Consider the following 23,726-nt stretch of genomic DNA (forward strand, 5'->3'; position numbering starts at 1 on the left):
TAAAGGTTGAGCCGGACCTGAATTAATGCAATACTTGACCTCCTAAGCTTTAATAGGACTCAAGTAAATGTAATAATAACTCATTTGAACTATAGGCCGTTGTTTATTTGAAAATTACACTTGTTTGGGTCTTTACACTAATTTGACGATTGTTACACAAGACAATTTCGCTCTCAGTAGCAGTGTGAGTGAATTGTCACTTTCAGTCACTTGTGTGATCTATACGCTGTACGATTTCATAAAAAGAAAAATCATGCATCATGATATAATCATACATATGGTGGGAAATACAAGTACCCATTGTCCAATACTAGATGGAAATTTTCCAAAACAGGTGCTACTTCCTTGAGAACTTCATCTATAAACAAGGACAAACACATTTTCTCCTAGGGGTTCTCAAATTTCCTAAGCAGCAAGCCTCTTGGTCCCAGGGTTAATTGTCCTTTCAGTGATAAATAATCTGCAATGGTACCTACATAGAATTCTAGTGGTTCGATGTAGAGGGACCTTGCAAGGTTAGATGTTATCTATGAAATTTTAGAATACATTGTTTTTAACGATTTCTGCAAGTACTGCCTGACATTATGACCGCGTGGGAAATGGTCCAAGAACCATTGGGTACACAAAGTCTTATGGGATGATTGAGGAATTGTCTTCTAAAATGGATTTTGAAATTTTGGTTTTGAAGGTTTTTATTGCGACAATAATTGGAGGTTCTAAGCTTTGTCTTCATTATTTTCATTCAAATGGGGTTCATATACACAGTTTTCTGCCGTGACGTCGATTCGGATTAGATTATGAAGAGAGAACGGAGATTAACGCACATAGAACAGTGAACTGCTCATTTAGTACGTAAAGCGATATGAAAGTGTGCAGTATGAAAATTACATCATTATAGGCATTTTTTTTTAAATAAAGCAAATTGAACAAAAAAACTCTTCACTTGTGGCCCCAGACTTTCTATATCTCTATATCACTGTTATTCCTCCGATTCCCCCAAGAACTGGCATAGGTCCAGGATTGTCGGTGAAAATTAGTGAGACCCGAAAGCACAATCCCCAAAGGAGACTATTGTCCTAATCACCACATCCGAATTTTACGTTGAAATGTCCAGATTATGCTGGGACATGCTTAAAGTAAGGTAAAATGAGCTCTTGAATCGACATACATCTACCCTCAGAAGAATACATCCTGCAACGAGGACATTTAGATTCAGACATTTTACAGCTCTTACAGGTTGATGATCATAGAATATCTAGGTGAATATTGTCAAACAAAAGGTTGGTAGACCTAAGCGGAAAAATTGGCGGAATTAAATTCACAACTTGGATATGGTACTGGACAATAGTACTTCAGGAAGATTTGCCAAAGGGGGCATTCTCAGTTCTATCACAATCAGCTCCGATGGTCGAAATGGACTTCTTCACACCGCAGGTAATACAAATATGATCCTAATGTTCATGTTAGATCTTCAGGTTTATACTCTAATAATTGCAGTTTAGCATATGAGGTCACAAGACCCATCCACCTTCTTGTTCTCCACAAATTAATTTCCAAAAATTACTTTTCCTGATATTTATTATGTACTGTATATTTATAATCATTTAGCTGTAACTAGGATAGTTTCTCCAGCAGTATTTCTCCATTGTGGGTGAAAGGCTCGTCCGATTGGTTTAGCTGATTTTACTCGATATGGTGGAAAAAGTGTGAAGAGTCAGAGTACCTAAGCAAATCATCTAACTCTCAACAAACAGCGAAGGGGTAAAACTAAGGCATCTTCTCTTGACTTAGTAGCATGCATACTTTTTTATGTCTCAAGGGAAATCTTCTAAAGACACCCGGGGTGGTGTTCTAGCGGCCACATAGTTTGAGATCCCCCCGAACGCTTACGCACTGAAAACCTGAGGTGTCTTCGTCCAGGAGCCTGCAGTGGCCCGTAGCTGTCCATGGGGGATGAAATATCAGCGTCGAAGGACTTTGGGATTCGGCACTCAATTCCTTGTACGCCTGGGGTTATGGTTCCCCTCGGGTGGCAAACTCCCATCTTCTCTATTTCCTTAACCATAGCAGATATGGCATTGCTACAGCAGTCTTACTTCATTTTACATTCCAACATCGAGTTGAGGTGAGATGGAAAATGCAGCTTTCTCCTCCTCTCAACTCCCTAAATCGGGGAGTTGAGTATCTGCCGGGTCGATCATATGCTGGATCGGCACAGAGAATAGTCGATTGGATTACCCCCTAGTGCATTTATCGATCCAAGGAAGTCGACCTGTCTACCACTAGCATGCATTCTAGATTGCGAACCTCGAAGCGTTCCATTGTGGCTTGACCTGGACTAACTCACTTAATCAGACTTTTACATAAAGCCTGCGTTTTAGATTGACTCTACATACACGGAGCTATGATCATAACGTAATTTACTACCGTTTTTCAATCCAGGCCAGATGTTTTTGTCATTTTTATAGAAAAGCTGTATCGAAGGGGAGTAGAAGACTTACTCAATTTTTCTGTTTAAATTAAATTTCTCTAGTAAATAAATGTTCCCGTCCCCAAGGCTTAAAGTTATCTCCGTGTGCACCGATAACTGTAACAGGAGCATAGAGTTCATGGATGGGGGGATGGATCGAAGACGACACACTATTGTCACTTAACAGAGGTTCAAGCTAGAGCGAAAACTACCAGGAGTTTGATGACTCCTCCCTAAGTGTGTCAATAACTAGTCGATAGCTTGAACGTGTGTCTGATTGATTTTGGTGGCTAAACTGTACAGTGCAATGTACAGTGTGCAGCTAAAAGCCACATAGCTAAAGGACATGCCGAAACAGAAGAGAACACATAGGAGGACGAATGTCGACACATTTAAAAAACCTCTTTTATTTTTAAATATTCTTAATGCGTACATTTTATAAATAACTATATTGCGTCCAAAAAAAAAGTATCAGTATACTCCACAAAGTTCCTAGTTATTACTCCCTTTAACAAAACTACAAAAATCCGATTTATTAAATTAATAATCTTAATATTTACAATTGGCCATTTGAAATAAATACAGATGAAGGAAGACAACAGAAAAGCAGGAAAAGGTTCACAGAGATATTGGTGATAAAGTTTAAAGATAGTAATGATGTAAAACTGCTAATTCACATATTTTAACATGTAACACTAAGTTAAAACAACTGGCTTTAGGCGTCGTAAGAAAAACTCATAAACAATATAAAACACTGGGAAAACATCATGGGCGCATCATGCTACGTTCCTTAATCATCCTCCCCACGAAAAACGAGATGTTGCTAATGAACAGTATCCTGAGATATGAGTTAATTTTAGAACGTATCACACTGAAGATGTCATGACGATTTAGCGATTACCATAAAGTACAACTTAACACCATTACAAGTACGTTACCTAATTGGTTTACCGGAATACTAAAGAAATGCACACAAAAATGACAAATAACATATCACGGTCATAAATACTTAAAACTGTATGTTGTGCCCCCTCAAAAACGCATCGATTTGACTAGCTCCCAGTGCTCCTGTAGCCCCTACAGATGGCTGTATGTAGTACACGGGTGGCGCTACAGATGAGGCTTTGACCGCCTGTTGCTCTCTGGCTTTCTGCTGCTGAGCGTAGAGCTGCGCAGAGTTCTGAAATTGCGTCTCGGCCTGCTGAGCCTGATAGACAGCCTGAGGATTGATCTACATCGATCGAAAAATTTTGAGATTCATTTCGAGATTTAGATGCAATTAGTGCCCGTGCAAGTAATGAGAATATGTGATTGCCTACAAGAAATTTGATAATAGATGAGAGAAAATGATATGTGCTCAGACATGTTAAGAAAGTTCTTAAGAAGTAAATGGTACACGTATAGTAGCAATTATGACACTTAGTTGTAACAATAAGTATAACCCACACGGTGTGCCATTTAGCGAATACTTTCCGTGACACACCCTGTAAGGTTTAACAAAAACAGCATGCTTCTTGCAGTGATAGGAAGTATGTACACAAAAACAGACTTCGTAGGTTAGTGACAGAAGAAACATTCTAAATTCCAGGCTTAGTATTCCACATTATCGTCGTAGACATCATAACCCACCTGCTGCTGTCTTGTATACAGAGGGCTTTGAGGCTGTAGCTGCTGCAGGCTCAAGGTGGGCCTCTGTTGTTGCTGTTGCTGCACGTAGGGCTGTATTCTTTGGTTGAAGGAGAACTGGCCTTCTGATTGAGGGAGGGACTGGTAGAGTTGGTTTTTGTATTGACCTAGATGAAGTTGAGTTTAGGTATTATGGTGAACATATTTCAGTGTACCAATGAATGTTCCAGATGTCAGACAAAAAAAGTTGTCTTACCTGTAGAAGGATCATACACCAAAGCAGAGCTATAAACTGGTCCTGCAGACTCAGGCCTTGCTGTAGCCTTAGCACTACTAGGGGTAGGTGAAATATAGTTGTTATCCTGCTGGAATCTCTGGAACTCAGCATCGAAATCAATCTAAAATTCACATGATCAGTACCTTTGAATAACTCATGTATTAACACTTACTCCTTTACTTGGAGCTGGAGATGGAGACGCAGATTTGGCGGTGTATAGGAGGGCAGGTCTGGGAGTAACTGACACTTGCAAGAGCTGCGGCCTGAAGGTCGTTGCAGGCAATTGCGTTCTTGTGGAGGTAGTTGGAGATGCGTGTTGTAGAGCTGGCCGCGGGGTAATAGATATTGGGGCCACGTTTTGCCTTCAAATGGATTATAGTTTAAACTTAGGAAACATTAGCATAGAGAGAATTAACCTGTAAAGTGTGGAAACTGGGGTGCTGGATTGCGCTGGTACTGGCTGTGGCCTTTGGTAAGTAATGGAAGGTTCTGCTTGTTGAACGTATTGAGGTCTAGCGATGAACTGGGGTCTGCTTCTAATGGGCTAAAAATATTTTTACTTCAATGTTGATTAAAATTGTGACTCGTCGATGTATTATAACAAAGACAGATTGCGAAGACATGTACTATTTGAGAATGTGCACCAAACATTGTGGAAGCTGTACATCGAGAGAAACTTAACATCTCTAGTTTTAAAAACTGGAACAACGAGAAGACTTACAGTTGGTGTAGGTCTGAGGAGCTGCTCAGGCTCAGGCTGCTCATCTTCGCTCTGATCATACTGTGTTTGAAACAGTGTCACTGGTTTTGGAGCTACGGTGCTCACAGGCCGTGCAATTGGCCTGACGGGCCTCGTAGGGTAGTTCGCTGGGATATTTTCGTTACTTTCGTTCTCTAAACATCCAACAATTACTTCAGGCACTTATTTGAAAATTTCTCTTAAGCCTACCTGGTGCTTCCTCTTCTTCCTCCTCTTTAGGAGCATTAGGATCGCAAGGGTTTCCAGACACATAAGTGAACTCTCGCTTGTTTCCATCTGGATCTACATATCCGTATTTACCACGGACGACACAATCGGTGCCCCTAGTTTCTTCTTTGAAACTGCCATCAGCAGCCTCGTAACCAAAAGTGAAAGACCCATCATCGTTCACTTTGTTGTAGTTTCTGTATTAAATTTAGTGAATATTCTAGCAAATTTGCTGTTCGATTGCAAATACCTGATGGTTTGGACTGGCGGCTCCCTCGGCGCCTCTTTAACTCTTTGAGCAAACTGCTGAGTCTTCGGTGAAGATCTTGGAATGTAGTTGTCCTGTTGGGCACTTCTCGAGGCCGCTGTAGGCTGACCATAGAGGCCATTGTATTGGTCTGCTGATGACACTGTTATGGGAAGAGATTTTACGATATCGTGGTGTTAAATTTGCAAATTAAATTACCTAAAACTACTCTTTGCCTGTTGTCCTCCTGGGGCTCTGCTGCGTAATACTGAATACTTTCCTCAGCATCTTCTTGAGGCAGTAACCGCGGCTGTACCCTAATCTTCCTGCTCTCGGCAACATTGAGCAATGTCAGTCCTGCCAGCAGGAGAGGCAGCCACTGAAACCAAGGAATTGGCCAAATTTTAACACAATAGGAAATAATTTCTTAACGAAGAAATTACCTACTGCACATGAATATAAACATGAATCCTAGCTTTAATCTCGCTTTGAAGGCCTTGTGTTTTTATATAATATTATTTATTATAATTTTCTTAATTAACAATGGCTTATTGTTTTGCCGTTGCAAAAAATGCTTGCTCATCGAGGCTTATTAGGAAAATGTGTTAGTTGTGTAAGCATGTGTGGCTTTCATGGTAAAAGAGGGCTAGCTGTATTTTCAGAAATACGCCGGTAAAGCAATTATGGTATACAGAACGCAGTCGATCATGGTATGATCGCTTTCAACAAATAACAACCGCTCATATCCAGATTTCATCACTAAAAAGCAATTTGTTTCACATTAGTACGCCCGAAAGCCTGGGGATTTGTGTCAGAAATGAAAACTATTTCAATATCTTTGTCGAAGAAAAAAGTCCTGTAGTTGCAGGGGAAAGCTATAAATTCATAGATTTCTTTTCGATGGTCAATCGAGCTACTTCCGAACTCAGTTGATCGACGTTTTCGTCAAATTCCATTGGTCACTGATAATTACTTCGTATTGACCATTGATGATTCGACTTGCGCATTGATAAAGTCTGCTCAATTTGACTGCGAAGTCGCAAAAAGCTCTTGGATTTACTCCCTTTAGAATGCCAGGACGACGGTTTTAATCAGATCTCTTCCGTAGGTCTTTAAATAAATTTGTTTAACCCATGAAAACGCTAAAAGTGCGCCAACGAAAGTTTTAGCTTGATGAGGATAGATCGCTTTCATTGTTTACGTATAACAAAACGGCTAATTGCCGAATGATACGGTCGATTAACCGAAGCGGGCCTACAACTTCCCGGTGACTGCTTAAATGTGGTGATTATGTCTGAATTGAGTAAATTAAAATCCAGAAGAAAATAATTTCTAAATCAATGTTTGAACTCATTTAAATCCCCGTTATAAAAGATAAGGAAACACCACTGCAAAAAGCGCAAATAATGTTTTAAGCCCCTCGTTTTGCCTCTTTTCTGTAACAAAATCGTGAGTTGCCCAACACACATACGCCCAATTTACTCTTGTAATACACTTCCCAAAGATATGGTCTATTGCATTTATAGAAAGTAATGAATGATTGGTTTTAACCAAGAATAAGTTTTAGGATTAAAGGGAATATTATTCATAAAGAAGGGTGTGGAGAGCGCTCGGAAGGCGGGAGGTAGAACGGTACCAAATACTAACATTTACAGACGTTTTGAGAAGTACCTACGGATCGTTTATCGTCTAAGGCAATCTAGTAAAAGTACCACGCCTTTCAGAAATGTCCTTCACCGCGTGACTCCGTGATCTGTTGAAAGAACCAAACTGCTTTTTTCTTCGCAAACCAGTTCGTTCTAATGGAATACACTTCCATGGAATTGTCTACATAGTTTTGCGATACGACATAGTTAATGATTTCATGCATATTTGAGATCAGTTGCATGATGGAGGGAGGGCATGAGTAATGGTCAAGGTGTAAATGTAGCAGTTGTGTATTTGGTGTGCGATTCGATATCTAAACGAGTAGGTTTCATGAGCAATCACCTTATTTCTACCGTGTCAGAAGCTTCGATTAATCGCCATATCTCCCTCCTCTCACTTCACTTAGGAGGTTACGTCCCTTAGATGGATGCATTTCTTTGCAGTTTCTCCTGGTCCTTTCTCTTTGGTTTCTTTTAGCATCAACACACAGGCAAGAATCGGAAATAAAAAAGATCGTTTTGCTTCTTCTTGGTTCTTTATCGTCAAAAGACTCTACCACTCTGTGGTGTCGCCATAGGTGAAAGTCTGCCTGAAGAGTCCAAAAAGTCGAATGATTGTGCGAATACAAAGGCCTTTGTGTGAAAATACGACCTCCCCCCCATGAACTCTGAAAATTAGGAATTTTTGGAAAATTCATTAAAGTGCGCGTCGTGGCAATTCCAGTGTTATGTGCTGCATCAATTGAACGGTGTCCACTTATCTTATTTATTACCTATTTATTCCTTACATAGCTCATTTTACGATGCATCAATGACTTCATTAGATTATTGTATTAAGCATCTGCTTCTCGACCAATATTTTCAAACTAACTCCGGAATGATCCTGCTATTACTTCATTCCGGAACTAATTACGCATATACCTTATCGGTTTTCTCCTAACATATGCATGTTACCCCAATGCCGATATCTCCATTTGCATAATTACAATATCTACAAACAGACACTTTCCTTACACCTTGAATTCGTTTTCCGGTCTCGATTCATTAACATTTCGGTTATTTCCCACCTCTGCGCTCGTAATTAGGCACCAGTACGAGCAAGTTTCATCATGCCACACGTTTAAACTTGAATGGAACAATATTGGCACTTGAAGTTGCAATATCATAAGGCTGATGTAACTGGTTAAATAGGCATGTGTTATTAGCTGCTTATTGTTGTTAGATTTATCTAAAACAGGTCTCTTTTTGTGCACATAACAATGACGTTGTGAAAACCACTTGCATGGCAAGATAGACATTTTATGAGTGTGGTTGCGGTTTTGGTGTAACCCAGATATGCTCGGTTGTAGCTTCGCAGCTCAAGACGCATTAATACAGTGACTGTACAAGAATCAAACATACTATTACAAGCAAATTTATAATATTTACACTCTCGATTGTCCATGAAGAAATCAAATTCGCAAACCTCCAAGGCCTTGACCTTTCTTTCCATGAGAGCAACTTTTTTTCTTTCAACCATTAGGATTTTACGTGACTACAACCTAGAGATAAATCTAGTTAGATAAATCCATTTGTTACGGTTTCCGTGTTTTTGAATACGTATGCTAACGATTGACTAATCTCAACAACACAAGTACAAGCTTAAAACTTTTTTGCAACAGCACGTGTGATCAGTGCTTTAGAAAGTCCCCAGAAGAAGACAAATGGACCACCCATGTTTATGCTCTATGTAGGCTCGGTCATTGCGACAATAGCTAGCATTTTTTCGTTGTAGGTTGGTTTCCATATTATACCTACATACTTGTAAATTAGCCTAAACAAACGCTTAATTAATTTGCGAATCCAATTAATTGGGTGTGAGCCGTAAGTGATTTGCAAATATTTCACATATTATGTACATATTAGGTAGCGAGTGCTAATTGGATATAAATAATGGTGGCCAAAGAGTAACGAGGCATATAATGGAATTGGTCCAAATGTGAAAGGTGATAGGTCGCGTGTAGGTATGTGTGAAGGTAAAGAGTGATTGAAGTAAATGCAGTAGAAAAAGGGAAGTTCACCTAAGGCAATTGCTAGTAATAGTAGTTAAGCCTAGTACATGGTCTAAAGAATGTAGCAATGCGTTAATGGTGTAGCCCTAATTCATTTTTAATTCATGTGTTACTATATGTGCTACATTTTGTTGCTTAGTTTTAAAAAATTTTGTTCCCACCCCTAAGTCGCTTGATAAATACAGTTTGATCCCAATGAGAAGGAATATCATTCCATGTTTTTTTCGAATTTAGGATATCGCAGAAGAGAGTAATTAGCAAGATGTTTTACAATTACAGTAAAATACACAAAATGGTGCGAAATTGCTCAAGTAACAATAACAATGCCAGAAGCAACAATAACAACGCTATCAAAATACAAATAAAAAATATACATTTTTCATTTTTGAAAATTTTCCGTTTTTTGTTCAAAACTAAATTAATAAATACTAAAAACTAAATAAAAAATAACTAGAAAAATTGCATCTTGAATTTCCTGGAATGTGACAAAAAACTATAGAAGACGGCATGCTTCATAGAAATTGCTTGGGATCCCCATAGAAATAGCGGACAATGACGCCGGTGAATTAACACTATCACCACGACTACATACTGGATGTAACATATCATGATCATGCTCTGCAAAATAATAAAAGATGCTAATAGGTCGAAAACGCACCATTTTTGATATACAGGGTGAAACCATGTTTCATGTTCTGGTTAAAAAATGCAAAATTAAATATTTGCTCACGACCCTTTGTTCGAGAGAGAGAGATTACACTTCAACGTTCCTGTATGTTATCATTTTTTATTATTTTACTAAATAACAGCGAGCCATAAAACAAATGATAAGAATATCATAAATGACAAAGGAAGTTATTTCTGTCCATTTCAAACATTTTTTGTTGTTTGTTTTGTTAAATATGCAATTTTGTCATTTGGTTAAACGAAACTTGTAATTGGAAATGGATTGGTTTCCGAGATCATGTGCTATGGCCTGCGAGGTAACCTGACCTGAACCCTTTGGATTATTTTTTATGAGGATATTTAAACACCTAACTTATGGAGTACAAATTGACGAGCTTTAATTTTTTTCCTTGACTTTTCAATCGCCCTGTGTGAACAATATGTCCAAGTTTCACGTTTTTGACCATGTATCTATTAGCATTTTATAATATGTTGCAGAGTACTATCGTTCTCTGAAATATTTCTGTGGTGACATGTTACGCCCTGTATATCCATCTGATCGGAATGAATTACGTAATTCTAAATCGGAGTCATATCTAAGGATTTTTCGACCGAAATGATCGAGGAATTGCAGGATTCAGAACATGCAATTTTCTATCGATTTCAATCAGCGTTTGATACATCTAAAGCATATTTTTTGCTGATTATCTGCCAAAATTTTCCCGTATTTTATGCATATGCAGTAAAAGATGGCAACCTAAGGATTTGGACCTTGATCCAGGAACAAACTTCCAGTTTAAGGGTGGCTTTAAGGACCATATTTTTTTAGTCTTTTTTATTATTATTATTATTTTTTTATGTGAATAACAACATATTACAGTACACGCACATTTTCATTCGTCATGATTGCACCAATGCAGTGCCGTTTAAACAAAACGAATAACTCCCCCCTTAGGTTTCGAAGCTTCGGTATCTCATAATCAACAACTTTTCTGATACCCACACTAAATAATGAATTTTCTAATTGATTGAATACTCTCGTAGCTAGTTTATCAAATCACATTTTCACTGCAAAATCTATTCAAGAAATCTGGTTTTCCCGGTCCTCGGAATGTAAAAAAGACCTTTGACGAGCCGAAGATTGACGGTTCGCCGCAAATTAAAACTCCGACAGCGAAGTGCAGATTTCTCAAGATTTGTATACGTTCCAAGGCAAAAAAACTTGAAAATCGACAAAAATGTTGTAACAAAGTAATTCTTTAATCGGGCCCCGTGCAGGACTCGTGAGAACATGTGCCATTACGTCGCCATTGTTCGAACTGTAAGAATCGAACTGTTGACCTTTGGTGTTGCATTCGATTTCGTCACTTACGTATGTCGTAGCTCTTGGGTCAACTCGTAAAAACTGCTACGTTATTACTTAATTTGGGCCATTCCTATGATCATGTTGTTAATTCTAATGAATATATGTATTTGAACTCTTTTGTGACATGTATGATGTTCTTCTGATATTTAGAATGGCTGGTGCGAAGTAAGGTCATGAAAGGAAAGTAAAACTTAATATGTTAAAGTATTTAGATCACTGATATGCAATCTGCGTCAATAATTTATTACTTGGTATACCTGACACATAATCAAAAAAATGCTTTCACTACTAAGTTTTGTACTTGAAAATTCAGTTCTTGGACATCAGCTTTGGTAACGGATTTCGTTGCCCCATAAATATTTAAGCTTATGGATATACGATCCTCTTTCACAGGTATAAAATAAGCCACTCCTTACGAGTATTATCTTTAATTAAAAAGCGCAAATTCTTTATGTGCTCTATTTCAGCTAATTGTTCAATTAATGTTAGCAATAATTTTTTAATGTGCCCTCGTTATTGCAGCATACACTATGCATTCCATAAATTTAATCAAAGCAAATTGTAATTGCAAAAACTTGTGTTGAAATTTCAATTTGTTTTTATTCCACCCAAAGAAACTGCCTGGCAGTCTTTTGGCTCGAGTCCTAGAACGTGTTGCACGGACGATGTCTTCTTTAAGCAACCAACGGGCCAAATGGCACACTGAGGTTCATTAAACATACATTAAAGTTTTAGTTGGATTAGGCACCTTTTAAAATTAAAAAACCTGTTATTTTAAAATTAGTCAAAGATTCACTCTTTAAAATTCGTGCAAGTACTTCATCAACACCCTGTGTTACACAAATTTCTCCTTCCTAAGTTAATATACAGTGACAATTTTGCCTATGCTGCACGCACATACCGGACCACTTACAATCCCTGTAGAAACCACCTGGTGGAAAGGCCCATACGATATCTCTTTTGATCAACCGAAGCAAGTTCAATCAAGCTTGAGCAAATAATCTCTTCCGACTACCAATACGGTAGTTAAATCTACAGCTTTTTTGGTTCTCATGAAGAGTCACGATGGCTTGTTTTCAGTTAATAATGATTACTGACTAACTGATTCATTACTGACCAACATCAGTTAATTGACTTTGAGGGTAAACTTTTGTCAAGTTATTCGGTACCAGTGTCTACTAAAACTAAGGGTTCAAGTCGAAAATGTTCCAGCATTTTGGTTTTCTTTGAGCGTGAGGAAGCTACGCCTTTGTTCTGGTCACGACCATGGTATTAACGGGCATTTTGGAGTGTAACTTTTCTTTATATGTGGCCGTCAAGGTATTCCAGGTATTCTTTTGGTATTCCAACTATTCGTATTTTGCCTTTTTCATTTGAATCATATACTTTTGAAATTTCGGAGATGCTCTAGGCAGATTACTCAATTTCTAATGTACTCCATGAGAAATTTAAAGTTTACCATTGTTCAAAGTTTCCAAGAGCATTACTGAAATATCGTCGTAGCTGTCATATTACGGCTCTCCACGGTAGATTTTATGGCTTGATATGAAACAAGTTTTAAGATTAAACAGCTAAATCATCCAGTTAGAATCTCTTACTGGGATCCAGGAAGTCAAAGTCAATCGTCAGCGTAAACTTAACCCATTAAATCAACCTAATGGCGTATAACTCTTGAATACTAAACGTTAATGCTTCAATTACGATCTAATTAATTGGAAAAATTCCAGTATAATTACGAACGACCTGAAAAGCTAATTTTGTACTTGTATTAAAATATTTTTATCGTGTTCTTATGTATTTATATTAACAACTGGTTCAAGAAGCCATTCAGCGGACATTTAAATTTTTAGGTGAGAATTAATGGTAAATAAAGATTTTTTTTCTCTGTGCTACTCGGACACTGTCTTGGAAAGTCCCTTTCACGTGTGCCATCGAAATAGGCACTAGGACGTAAATTTTAAAATGTTACGTAACGGATATAGATATGCCTTAGACAGATACTATTTCATCATATTCATGGCCGTAGATACACGTATTAATTCCAACCAGTTTTTCTGAGACAAAATTTATAATACTTAGACCTGTAATAGCTGGAGATGGAGAAGACAAAGATGAAGTAAAAGAGCACTGGGAGATTTCTGGTATCCAGAATTGAAATGAAGATCAGATGACAATGCCAGGATAGATACAGAGGAGGGGGCTAAGGATCAGTTCATCGAAGTCCTCGCGAAGAGCTTAAATGCCGAGATGATTAAGCCTGAATTTAGGTGAACCTGCTGATTTAATACATTTACTATCCCTGCTAATTAAAAATCGTTGAAAATAAGTTCCACTTAATTGGCTGTGAATAGCAACAACAACTATTTGGCTTATATCATAATCCGACAGTTATATCATTTCCTTTAGTTAATCAAATTCCGGCTGGAGATCCTTTCTCCGCATTTTCTTTGCAAATCAAAGAAGAATTGTTGATGATATGGAAGAAAGTCTAGTATAATGAACATAACATTTCAATATCAAAAGAGACAAACGGACTTGCGGCTAGGCTAGACAAATGGGTACTAGTTGTAGAGAACATTATTTATGTTTCCATTTAAACCCGTAAGAAATTCTATATTTGTACTAGTTGCATAAGGCTCTATTATATTCCTCAGACGGAATCTTTAGAAGCGAAATTTATGGAATCGAAGCCTATAGCTTCCAATAGATTATCAAACACAGAATCTGTATCAAAGCCGCTAATACACTTACATCAACGAAGTCCAATTATCATTGAGTAAATTTATTCGTGACCAATTAGGACCTGCAGTGAATTTATTGAATTTCATGCCTACATATTCTGTGATAACTTTTACCCAATAAGAATAGTGGCCATTAGTGAGTCTACAAGTAAAGGTATAAATGCGCTACTTAGACATTTGCATTTACCAATGAAAATTTACATAACTGAATATTGGGAGAGATAAGCTAGAAGTGGCAGCTTTTAAGATTGGAAATATCTAATGATCGGTATACATGGGTGCCAATAACATTTTTAGATTATTTATAGAGTGGTAACGTTGGTAGGTGGTGTCATATCCAGTGATTGCTGAATGCTAGTCTCAATATGAAAATTGATTTTTAGATCACAGACAGTACCAAGCAGTTCAGGTTAAAAAAGGTGGAGAGACACGACAACCTGAAACAACAACCGCCTCCCTAAAAGAATAAAAGCAATTAACAGCTGAATCTCCAAGCCCCTCGATAGTGAGGTTTTATCCCCCAGAGACAGTTCCCGCCCTTTTCCGGAAATCTCACGTTTTTAGTGGGTAAGCGCTCGGGAAATCCGGGCGCCAGAATACCAGACCGGGTGCTTTTAGAAGATTTTCCTCGATGTAAAAAGAGATTACTTCATGTTGGACCATTTCCTCAGGCAAATATTAATCAAACGTGGCTGTTTCGGACAGTATTTACACAAGACTCGGAAACAAGAAACGCCAGGATGCTGGTACTGTGGAACGGCAGAGATATTAGTGGTACGGATCCAGATGGAGCTGGGGAAGAGCGCAAGAAGTTAACACAACATTCGCGTGTCTGAAATGGCAAGACTGAATGAACAAGCTGCAGAGGGTGATATTCATGAAGATTAGGAGGAAGGACATAGTGAAGGCAATGCTGAAAAGCAGGGATATGTGGGATGGGGTTGGAAACTATGGGAGAGAGGTGTTGACTGAAAAGGACAGAGTGAAACGGCTAGAACAGTAGTGAGAATACGCAGAAACACGGTTGGATTCGGAACGGTAGTTTTCGGATGCAGGAGTGGATGATAGAGAGCTCACTGACACATAGACGGACAAAGGAGGATAGTTTGCCAATTTTAAAGGGTGGAATCCGAGGTGAAGGGAGGGAAGGGGGTTTGAGTGGATATTCGGTAGTTGCCAGTCGGGGAGTCCCACACTACCAGACCTAATTCGACAGTATCTCCGACGGTCTGGTTTCCATTTCCCCAATCTCTATAAAAAAAAGGTTAGAACCGACTCCAGCCGCGTTTTTATTAATTAGATGAATAGAAATCCTGTTATTAATTATAATAAGTATGGTGAGAATCAGTAAAGTAACACAAATTTACCTACACAAAATTTATCTGCGGAGACAATTAAAACTAATTTAAGCCTTCACGTGAAAACTATAGAAAGTACATTGATATTACGTTAAATATGCGCTATTACCAGCTAATAAGGAAAGTGTACAAGATGGCGTAATTTAATTTCCCTTTTTCTTCGCGAGAGCTATTTTGCGAAGGTAATTGAACGTTGAAGATATCATTTGATAGTGTGACAAGAATCTTGTTAAGACATTCTTTCCATTTTATTGTAGATTGATGGTGATTACGCGTGAAAAAAAATTCTTCACAATGAAAGTCTTTGGTTGCAATAAATGGCCTAATTAACGAATAATAATGAGTGTTATTGCCAAAAAAAGAAAAGATTCTTAATGGGCATATACAACTTAATATGCGAAAACAAGTCGATTAACTGACTGCTAGTTTCACATACATTTCGGTCTGATTATTTTTAAAGTAGTATTTAAATGTTAATGGCGCTTATTAAATGCAGTAATGTGTCTAACCCACAAAGCACGTAAGTTGGTTTTGATGGGGAAAACGTGGGGGAAAAGTTTAATGCCAATGCAGAAGAAGAGAAGCAGGACTTGAACCAACCTGTAGGTGCAATCGTCATGAGAATCTTAGTTTAGTCTTAGTTGAATTGGGTGGAGTGGTAATAGACCTGCACCACGAAAAGTGGTCCGTTGAGGTCCCCCATCGTGTCTCACTAGAGGCCCCCAAAAATACATTCAGTGTACTCGCGGACCTCACCGCTTCTTTGAGCCACGCCACGTTTCACCCTTCCGGCTGGATTACCGGTTCAGACTAGTAATCAGGTCGAACTAGGACAATCCTTCGGTTGGCAACTGCTGGAAATTCGCGGGGAGCGAGTTTCCTCCTCCTCAAGACGCAGCTGGTATTTCAATTGCCCAGAGGTGCTCATTCTGTACATGTGAACCTAAAGCAATTTGCACCCTGTGCCACACACTATGCTAGAGTATGCTTCTGGAAACTCGAGTGGCTCCGACTCTAGGACTCTACCGAGAAATGGGAAGTACCCATGCTAGTGCACTTGTTTGAGTCCGCTTTCCTTGCTTCACGCTCCAGGAGAATTGGGAAGAAAGGAGGATGAGGAAACGTTCCATCCAATGGGACGCAATTTTTGAATTCTGAATGGAGAGACGGAAAGAACTGTCCTTTAGATGATGTCCGCAGTTCCAATTTTCCATCCAACATCATCTTTTTTTTAAAGAAATTCGTGCAAAATGGACGAAAATCCTTCGCACTGACCAATCGAAACTAAAACCCGCCATTATTCAGAGCGTTGGACTATCAAGCAAATTAAAGATAAATATGTCTTGTCTTCTATTTGTCCAAAATTCAGAAACCTTTAAAATTTCTATTGGTCATCTATGATGTCAAAATAAAAATTACGGGATCATTAGCAAACAATTAAGCGACCTTAAGTAGACGGATATGTTAAATTTATGCATGGAAGTGGTTGCGAAATAAATGAGCTTTTCACCTGTTAATTATACAAAGTGTTAATGCTATAACCTTTATCTTCGCAGGATTCTATTGAGATTTTGTATCGGATAAATAAGAACATTCATAATAATTACAGTGTTACGCAAAACCGCTGTACATGGAACCAATCAATCACCAACAGTGCAATTGCCCATAGGCACAAACTTACCTCAACACTAAAGATTCTCATGGTCCACAAGAAGACACCACAACACTAGCAAAGAATTCTTGCACACGTACTATCAACGTCCGTAACACCAGCACAAGCGTTGGTACTTCTTGAAGAACGCGGTGGTACCTCCTAGGGTATTTAATGTGTAACAGCGAGAGCAGACTTCAATGTCTTGTGCAGCGCCAAAGCCGGGTTCTCTTTATAACCTCCGTCGGGCGGAGGCACTTGGGGGAAGCTTTTGCTATAGTCCTGCATTCAAACTGACTCATTTGTCTATTTTATGATGGTTGGTGGTACCAGTGATAGTACTATTTATCATGAAAAGGCCAAAAGGTTTCATGGGTGATTGCTTGCATGATGGTCGATGTGGGTGGCGAAGCTGATGGAAGGTTCGGGCTGGGGCTAAATTGTGGCCTGAGCTAAAAATTTCCATACAATCTTTATGGGAGATATAAGACGACATTAATGTGTGTAATGCGTAGAGCTGCATGGTTACAGTAACTTGTATAATAAGCAGGAAATTCCTTACTTTGCTGAGCATTAGTTTTAGCAAACTGGAATTTTCCTTTTATTTTACTGCAACCCTGGTGAAATCACACTAGTTTATTGTGCATTACACGAGTTACGACACCAGAAGGTAGGTAAGTGACATCGTCGCGCAAATTAATAATTGAAAGCTTGCGATTCGGAATGCAGAGTTTAACCGAGAATTTACGTGCTACGTAGTAATACGATGCTATGAAACCTACCGTATGTTGGTTCTGTATTTTGTCGATTTTGAATGTATTCAACTGTAATCATTATTATTAGCAGTAATTGCTCGTGGCTATCAGTTTCTCCTGCATCAGCCAATGCTGCGTTAATTGTTTTAAATGCTCCAGTACAAAATAATCCAAAGGGCGCTGGCCAGGTCATCTCGCAGGCCACAGCATTTGGCCCCGTCGACCAATCCATTTCCTACTAAAAGTTTCGTTTAACCAAATTACAACAAAACTCCATGTTCAGCAGGACAAAGAACAAAGAAACTTTGAAAAGCTCAGAAATAATTTCCTTTGTTACTTATAATGTCTTTATCATTTATTTCATGATTTTTTACCATTTATTAAAATAATAATAAAAAAATAATATGCAGACACACTGAAATGTAATAACTCGGAAATAAAGACCTGCCAGTCAAAGATTTAACTGGCATGTTTTAACCAGAATACCACCCTGTACATGTTCTCCAATTTTTCGCCTCAAATCTTGAATCGCCCTGTATTTAATATCTGTGTATATTAACTATTTTCTTATTTTGCTTATATATCTTCTCTCCCTTCGCTTTTTCAGGTCTTCCCTTGAACCATGATGAAAAAAAAATGGAAAACAATTGGGGATTAGAATGCTGGAGAGCTACAGGCTCCATGCGAGTCTGAGGAGAGACGTATCAACATTTCAAGCGAAGTTGCGTGGTAATGAAAAATACGCCAGATTTATTACAAGGCAAAATAGACGAATAAGATTTATTCGGCTGGCCAAGCCACGTTCAAGGCGCATGACGCACTCGAATTTTCATGCAGACTTGCTGGAGAGCAAACGACTAGCAGGAATAGTATGGATCCCTGGAAAGAAAGGCTTGGAAAGCAATGAAACTTCTGATATCCTTGCTAAATATGTTGGGACGGTACATGAGTCTCCTCCCGGGAACTCTGAGAATATCCAGAAAAATGGCCAGGAAAGCCAATATTCATTGACAAGGAGAAACTACAGAAGGTAAATGTCTTAAAGAAAATTAGTTTTAATTCACTGCGTCTCGAAAAACGGTTTTTCATGAAACTCCTACTTTTGAGTTTCAAAAATCTGGACGTTTGCCATGTTTGATTGTTACCTGCATGCACCCAATGTACTGATCAGAAAGTTCCTGAAAAGGGTTTCACATAAATTAGAATTTCTCAATAATAGCTTAATGTTACCGGAAAATATTATAATTAATGGGAAAATTAGGCAAATTACCCGGAGAATCCGCTAGTTTTCATTCACTTCCATACCTGTAGCGAACAAAACCAATAAATGATTTATTTGTCGATTAAATCATTACTCAGCAACATACACACCGGCTTTAATGACATTTACATTTTAATCTCTGTGATGATGCCGTCTAGGAAGGCAGCTTCTGCCCACGACATAGAAGAGGTTAAAGATCGTATCGACCATTATTTACAGATATTTCACCACCGATCCTCCTCGAGGTGGATCGTTAAATAAACGATAAATTAACTGGTAAAAGTATAACATCGATACGCTCATTAAATGGAATTAAACGGTCGAATCTAAACGATAATGTAGTAGTCCCAGTTCTCAGTGGTTTTGATCTGTTAGCAATGAGACTTATATAAGATCGATGGCGATACAGTGAGCAGTTCGTCGCCATTGCGAGCCTCGAATGCCCTTCTGGAGAGACACCAATTCGTCATCTTAAGGGGAAAAAAACTCAATGTGATTAATTTTTTTTTCCGTACATTCGTGGTTCGCACCCGTGATTAAATCAATTAATTTGAACGTTACACTCAGTAAACACAAAAGGTCTTTTTCTATTATACATTTATCAACATGGAGTATGGGTAACCAAGCAGTCCCGATTGTCTACGGGTTGCGCCAACAATCGCCTCAACCGTTCATTATTATTTATTAGCCACGTGAAATTAAGACATTCAAAATGTTATACTTTCTATTCTTTTAATTGATACAGAGAGATAACTGTGTTGTGCGAATTTCTTAAATGGACTTATCAAGGACCTGAGAATTTCTAATGAATGATGAATAGGGAAATTAACGCTAATTGCGTTCCTATAAAGAAAGGGAATTTTTCTCTTCTAACGCTGTCTGCGTCTGATTGTTTGCAAAACGTTTTGAATCGGGTATATCGTAACCTAGAAATGGTTACGCAAATAATAATTTTACCAAATAAAGAGAACACAACTAAACGCTGTAATTGGCCATATAGAAACTTAAAAGCACATTTGTCGTGGGCCACACACAATGTGAATAATTTATGTCTTGATCTAGATCCGACAACAAAACACAACGTAACGTCGGTGTTAAAAAGAAATTCAATTAAATCATCGTAGAGAAATTTTTCAATTGTTATGTCACTGTTAAGTCATGTTTTATTAATAGGCGGATACGCCCCTGGATTTGCATTTTGTTTATTGATTCACTTCACTTTCTACCATTCCAAATTGTCCGATCGAAACTGGAACAATGTGTCTGTGAAGTCGTTCGAATAATGGTTTTTTGTGTCACAAAACCAATTAGATTCCTAAATTCTCCACGAGCATTTCAGATCACAGATCAAATTTTCCCCGGTCATGTCGGGCCTCAAAACACTATTTCTCATATACGACCTTTGAAAGTTGGTTTTAATAGGCTTAATTGTGCGTTCGAGAGCCTGATGGCGATTTAATAAAGCTAAAGCATGTCAATTTTTTACTGTGTTTAATTGCCACCCACAGGCTATGGTGATTGGGTAAAGGAAGTACCGGCTTATTCACGATTCCTGGTAACTGAAAAATTATTATTTTACTGGCACAATCGAGTTGCTGTTTAATTGCAGGCGGAACTAGTAACTGGGACAAAGTTATTTAGGAATTAACTTTGACCTTTGAGGGGTGGGGCAGGGATATCTGGTCACCCGAATTTAACTATGACGTGATATCGCAATTAGGGTTACTGTTATTGAGGCCTGAGTGAATGTTAAAGGTCAAAATCAAGTTTTTGTATATATCTCTAATATCAGATGGCCAAGAGTTTCAATCGATACACTCCGAGTCACATGCGTTTACTGCAGGAATTCATCTCATTGGACGACTTAACTCTAACATCCCTCATCAGCTGCACGTTGGAAGGCAAAACGAAGTGGGGCCGCTTGTGCAATACCGTTTCCGTGATGGGTAAGGGACAGGGGACGCCTCCTACTCAAGAGGCACAATAATCCAGAGCCTAAAAGCAATCGAGAGTCGAACCCTCCAGCCCCTTCTGCACTGACCCCCATGGACAATTCCGCGCCGTGGCAGGCGGCTGGACTCTCCGACAGCATCAACACTCGTCAGTATTCGACTTACCGATTCTCCTCGGGCACGAGCGGAAAACTCCGTGCCCCGTGGGAGCCCGGCTTAGGTAGCAATCCACCTCTCCGGTTTTGCGCTTCATCTGTGCCCTCAAACTCGAAATGAGAACATTCATCCAGTCCTGGTACTCCGCTAATCTCCCTCTGGCTTCCAGCTGCAGTTTATTCTCGTTTCTATAAATGTCGGAGCGCTCATGGGCTGGGAGATCGATTGGTGGCAGTCCTGAAAGAAGCTCTAGCGCAGTTGACATATACTTCTAGGTTCTTTGCTATTTCTCATGGGTATCAATACAAAAGTCATTAATGGATTTTGTGATAGGTAGCTGACATCAATCCATTCTTTATACCGTAAATCAACTTTCCTTCGCAGCCTGCGAATGGAAGCTTGAATCGAATTTGTCGTTCGAGATAGAACTGCCTACGTGATCATCAACAAAAATGTTTTGAAAAAACTTCGCTTGCGAGGCCTTAAATTTAAATCCAAGACGCATTCGTACTTCGCAATTCAAGATAGTATGATAAGGGAACCACTGAACCCTGAACCGTTCTCGTTTAAATTCTATTGTTGCGACAGTCGCAATGCACGCACGGTCAAACATTTTCCTACATCCTGTCTTTAAAACTGTCCACTATGTCGTCCATAAAGTAAAAGTAATTTCTCGAAAAAGGCCATGAAGAAAGCGAGGTCTGCTATACGACTACGCTGCGTTTTATGGACTCGATATACATAATTGGATAACGTTGTATGCTAGTTGCGAGATTGCACTCTGCTATTTCCTCGACGTCAGTTTAATTTGTCAACAAACGTGATTTTACGTTTATTTTCAGGTTTGTTGCATATCCATTGACACCAAAAATCTGGTTCTTTTTCATTGTGATATAAGCGAAAAATGTCTCTAGAACCGCGAATCATGAATTATTTTGAAATTGTTATATAGCAGGACACTGTCTGTTTTTGCATCAACTGACCGTAGGCGTGTGATATTTATCAAAGAACGCACCACACTTCGGGACTCACGCCTTGAAATATCTGCTAAAAACCTCTTAAAAAACTGACAACTCTCCATTAAAACGAAGGATTTAAAATTTATTCAAAACAGTCATTATTGGACCCAAAGCCTCGAAAGGCCCATAAATATTCTGATCCATGAAAATCGAAGGTGTTAATTATTCGGTTACTTCAAACAATATCTGTTAATTACTTCATGCATGAATCGGCCTTGTCCACAGAGGCATTTTAATAGCTTTTTCGATTTTTTCCACCTCCAATTATTAACCGAAAAATAACAAATTCATAGTCATAAAACACAAATCGTACAGATTAATAATTTCAAAACATACCGGATTTTATAAGTGAACAATATTTTAGAGGGGCGTTCCTAAAGCACCAGTACCAATACCTCCAACGCAACAATATTGTGAGAAGGTCACATGGTGTCCGTTATGCAAGAAGGTCAATTACTATTATTGTTGTTAAGAAAAAATGGTAGGTGATAGTCGGATAGACAACGATAAATGTAAATAATTTATCCCAATATCGTGGTGCAACAGTCTGGTTCGTTGGTCTGTGTAAGTTCTTTTTACTAAGTTCCTAGCCGAAGTGTGACCACCCCAATTATGGAAATTCCTTTGTTAACAGCGGTTTTTTTGGCCTGACTGACAAATTTCATAATCTATTTACATTCCTTAGTTTACAGGCAACAATCGAATTTATGGGTTTCCTTATTTACCATTGGGCAAATTGATTTAAATTTGTCTTTTGAAAGGTTGAAGGAATATGTGAATAAAGAAATTGCAGTATAAGTGATAATTACAAAAAAAATAAATTTTCAAATGTTGGGTATTAGGGGGCATTGTCCGTGTCAAGTGAGAATATGGCTGGCTGTGCAACACCTCACCAGTTCAATTACATAAAAGTTATGGCTACTCAGTTACCTTTGGTACTTTACACAACATTTCTGGGGATCCTGCCATTAAAAGGTTTTAAAGCATTTCTATCAGACAACTTAATATTTGGACAAATTTTTCACTTAACCAAATATAGAGAATATTGCGATGAAACCTTTTACTGGCCATGCTAGAGAATTCGCGAAATATATAATTAATTCCAGAATGACTTCATTAATTTACCTGAAGACGCCATAAATGGTAACGCGAATAGGCATTTGAAGATTTTGCATTTTCATTACCAACTCGAAATCCATATTTCACCACTTTTGGGGAGGAAAAGCTGTTCTTCAAATATATCGACTTTTCACGTCTTTAACGTGGTTTATCACCGGATAATTAAAAAGATCGATAGAAAAAAATAAAGGAGGCAACCGCCAAATCTGGCATAGCTTGTCTTGAGCCCAACCTACTGGTCTAGATAAAAAAACCAAATCAAGCCGGAAAGGCTTTTCAAGAAATCTGAAAAAGCTGCGGAAATGGTCTAAAGCTAAATCTCGTATATTTAAGCGGTGGTTCTGGATCATGGTAAAAATTCAAATAAGATGAAAATAATTTGTAAAATACTCCTCCTC

General features: G+C 38.5%; 1 protein-coding gene across 1 annotated transcript; it reads right to left on the bottom strand.

The window, feature by feature from the left end:
* Nucleotides 1–2,861: 2,861 nt before the first annotated feature.
* LOC136339112 (uncharacterized) lies at nucleotides 2,862–17,285 on the bottom strand. Its single transcript, XM_066282098.1, has 10 exons — nucleotides 17,097–17,285; nucleotides 5,807–5,966; nucleotides 5,591–5,750; nucleotides 5,323–5,537; nucleotides 5,095–5,267; nucleotides 4,790–4,917; nucleotides 4,546–4,735; nucleotides 4,353–4,494; nucleotides 4,100–4,263; nucleotides 2,862–3,701 (listed from the first exon to the last, which is right to left on the bottom strand). The coding sequence occupies exons 1-10, from the start codon at nucleotides 17,115–17,117 to the stop codon at nucleotides 3,480–3,482; spliced, it is 1,575 nt and encodes a 524-aa protein (XP_066138195.1). The 5' UTR covers nucleotides 17,118–17,285; the 3' UTR covers nucleotides 2,862–3,479.
* Between the last annotated feature and the right edge of the window lie 6,441 nt (nucleotides 17,286–23,726).

Source organism: Euwallacea fornicatus, chromosome 5, assembly GCF_040115645.1.
Source record: "Euwallacea fornicatus isolate EFF26 chromosome 5, ASM4011564v1, whole genome shotgun sequence".
Classification (NCBI taxonomy): domain Eukaryota; kingdom Metazoa; phylum Arthropoda; class Insecta; order Coleoptera; family Curculionidae; genus Euwallacea; species Euwallacea fornicatus.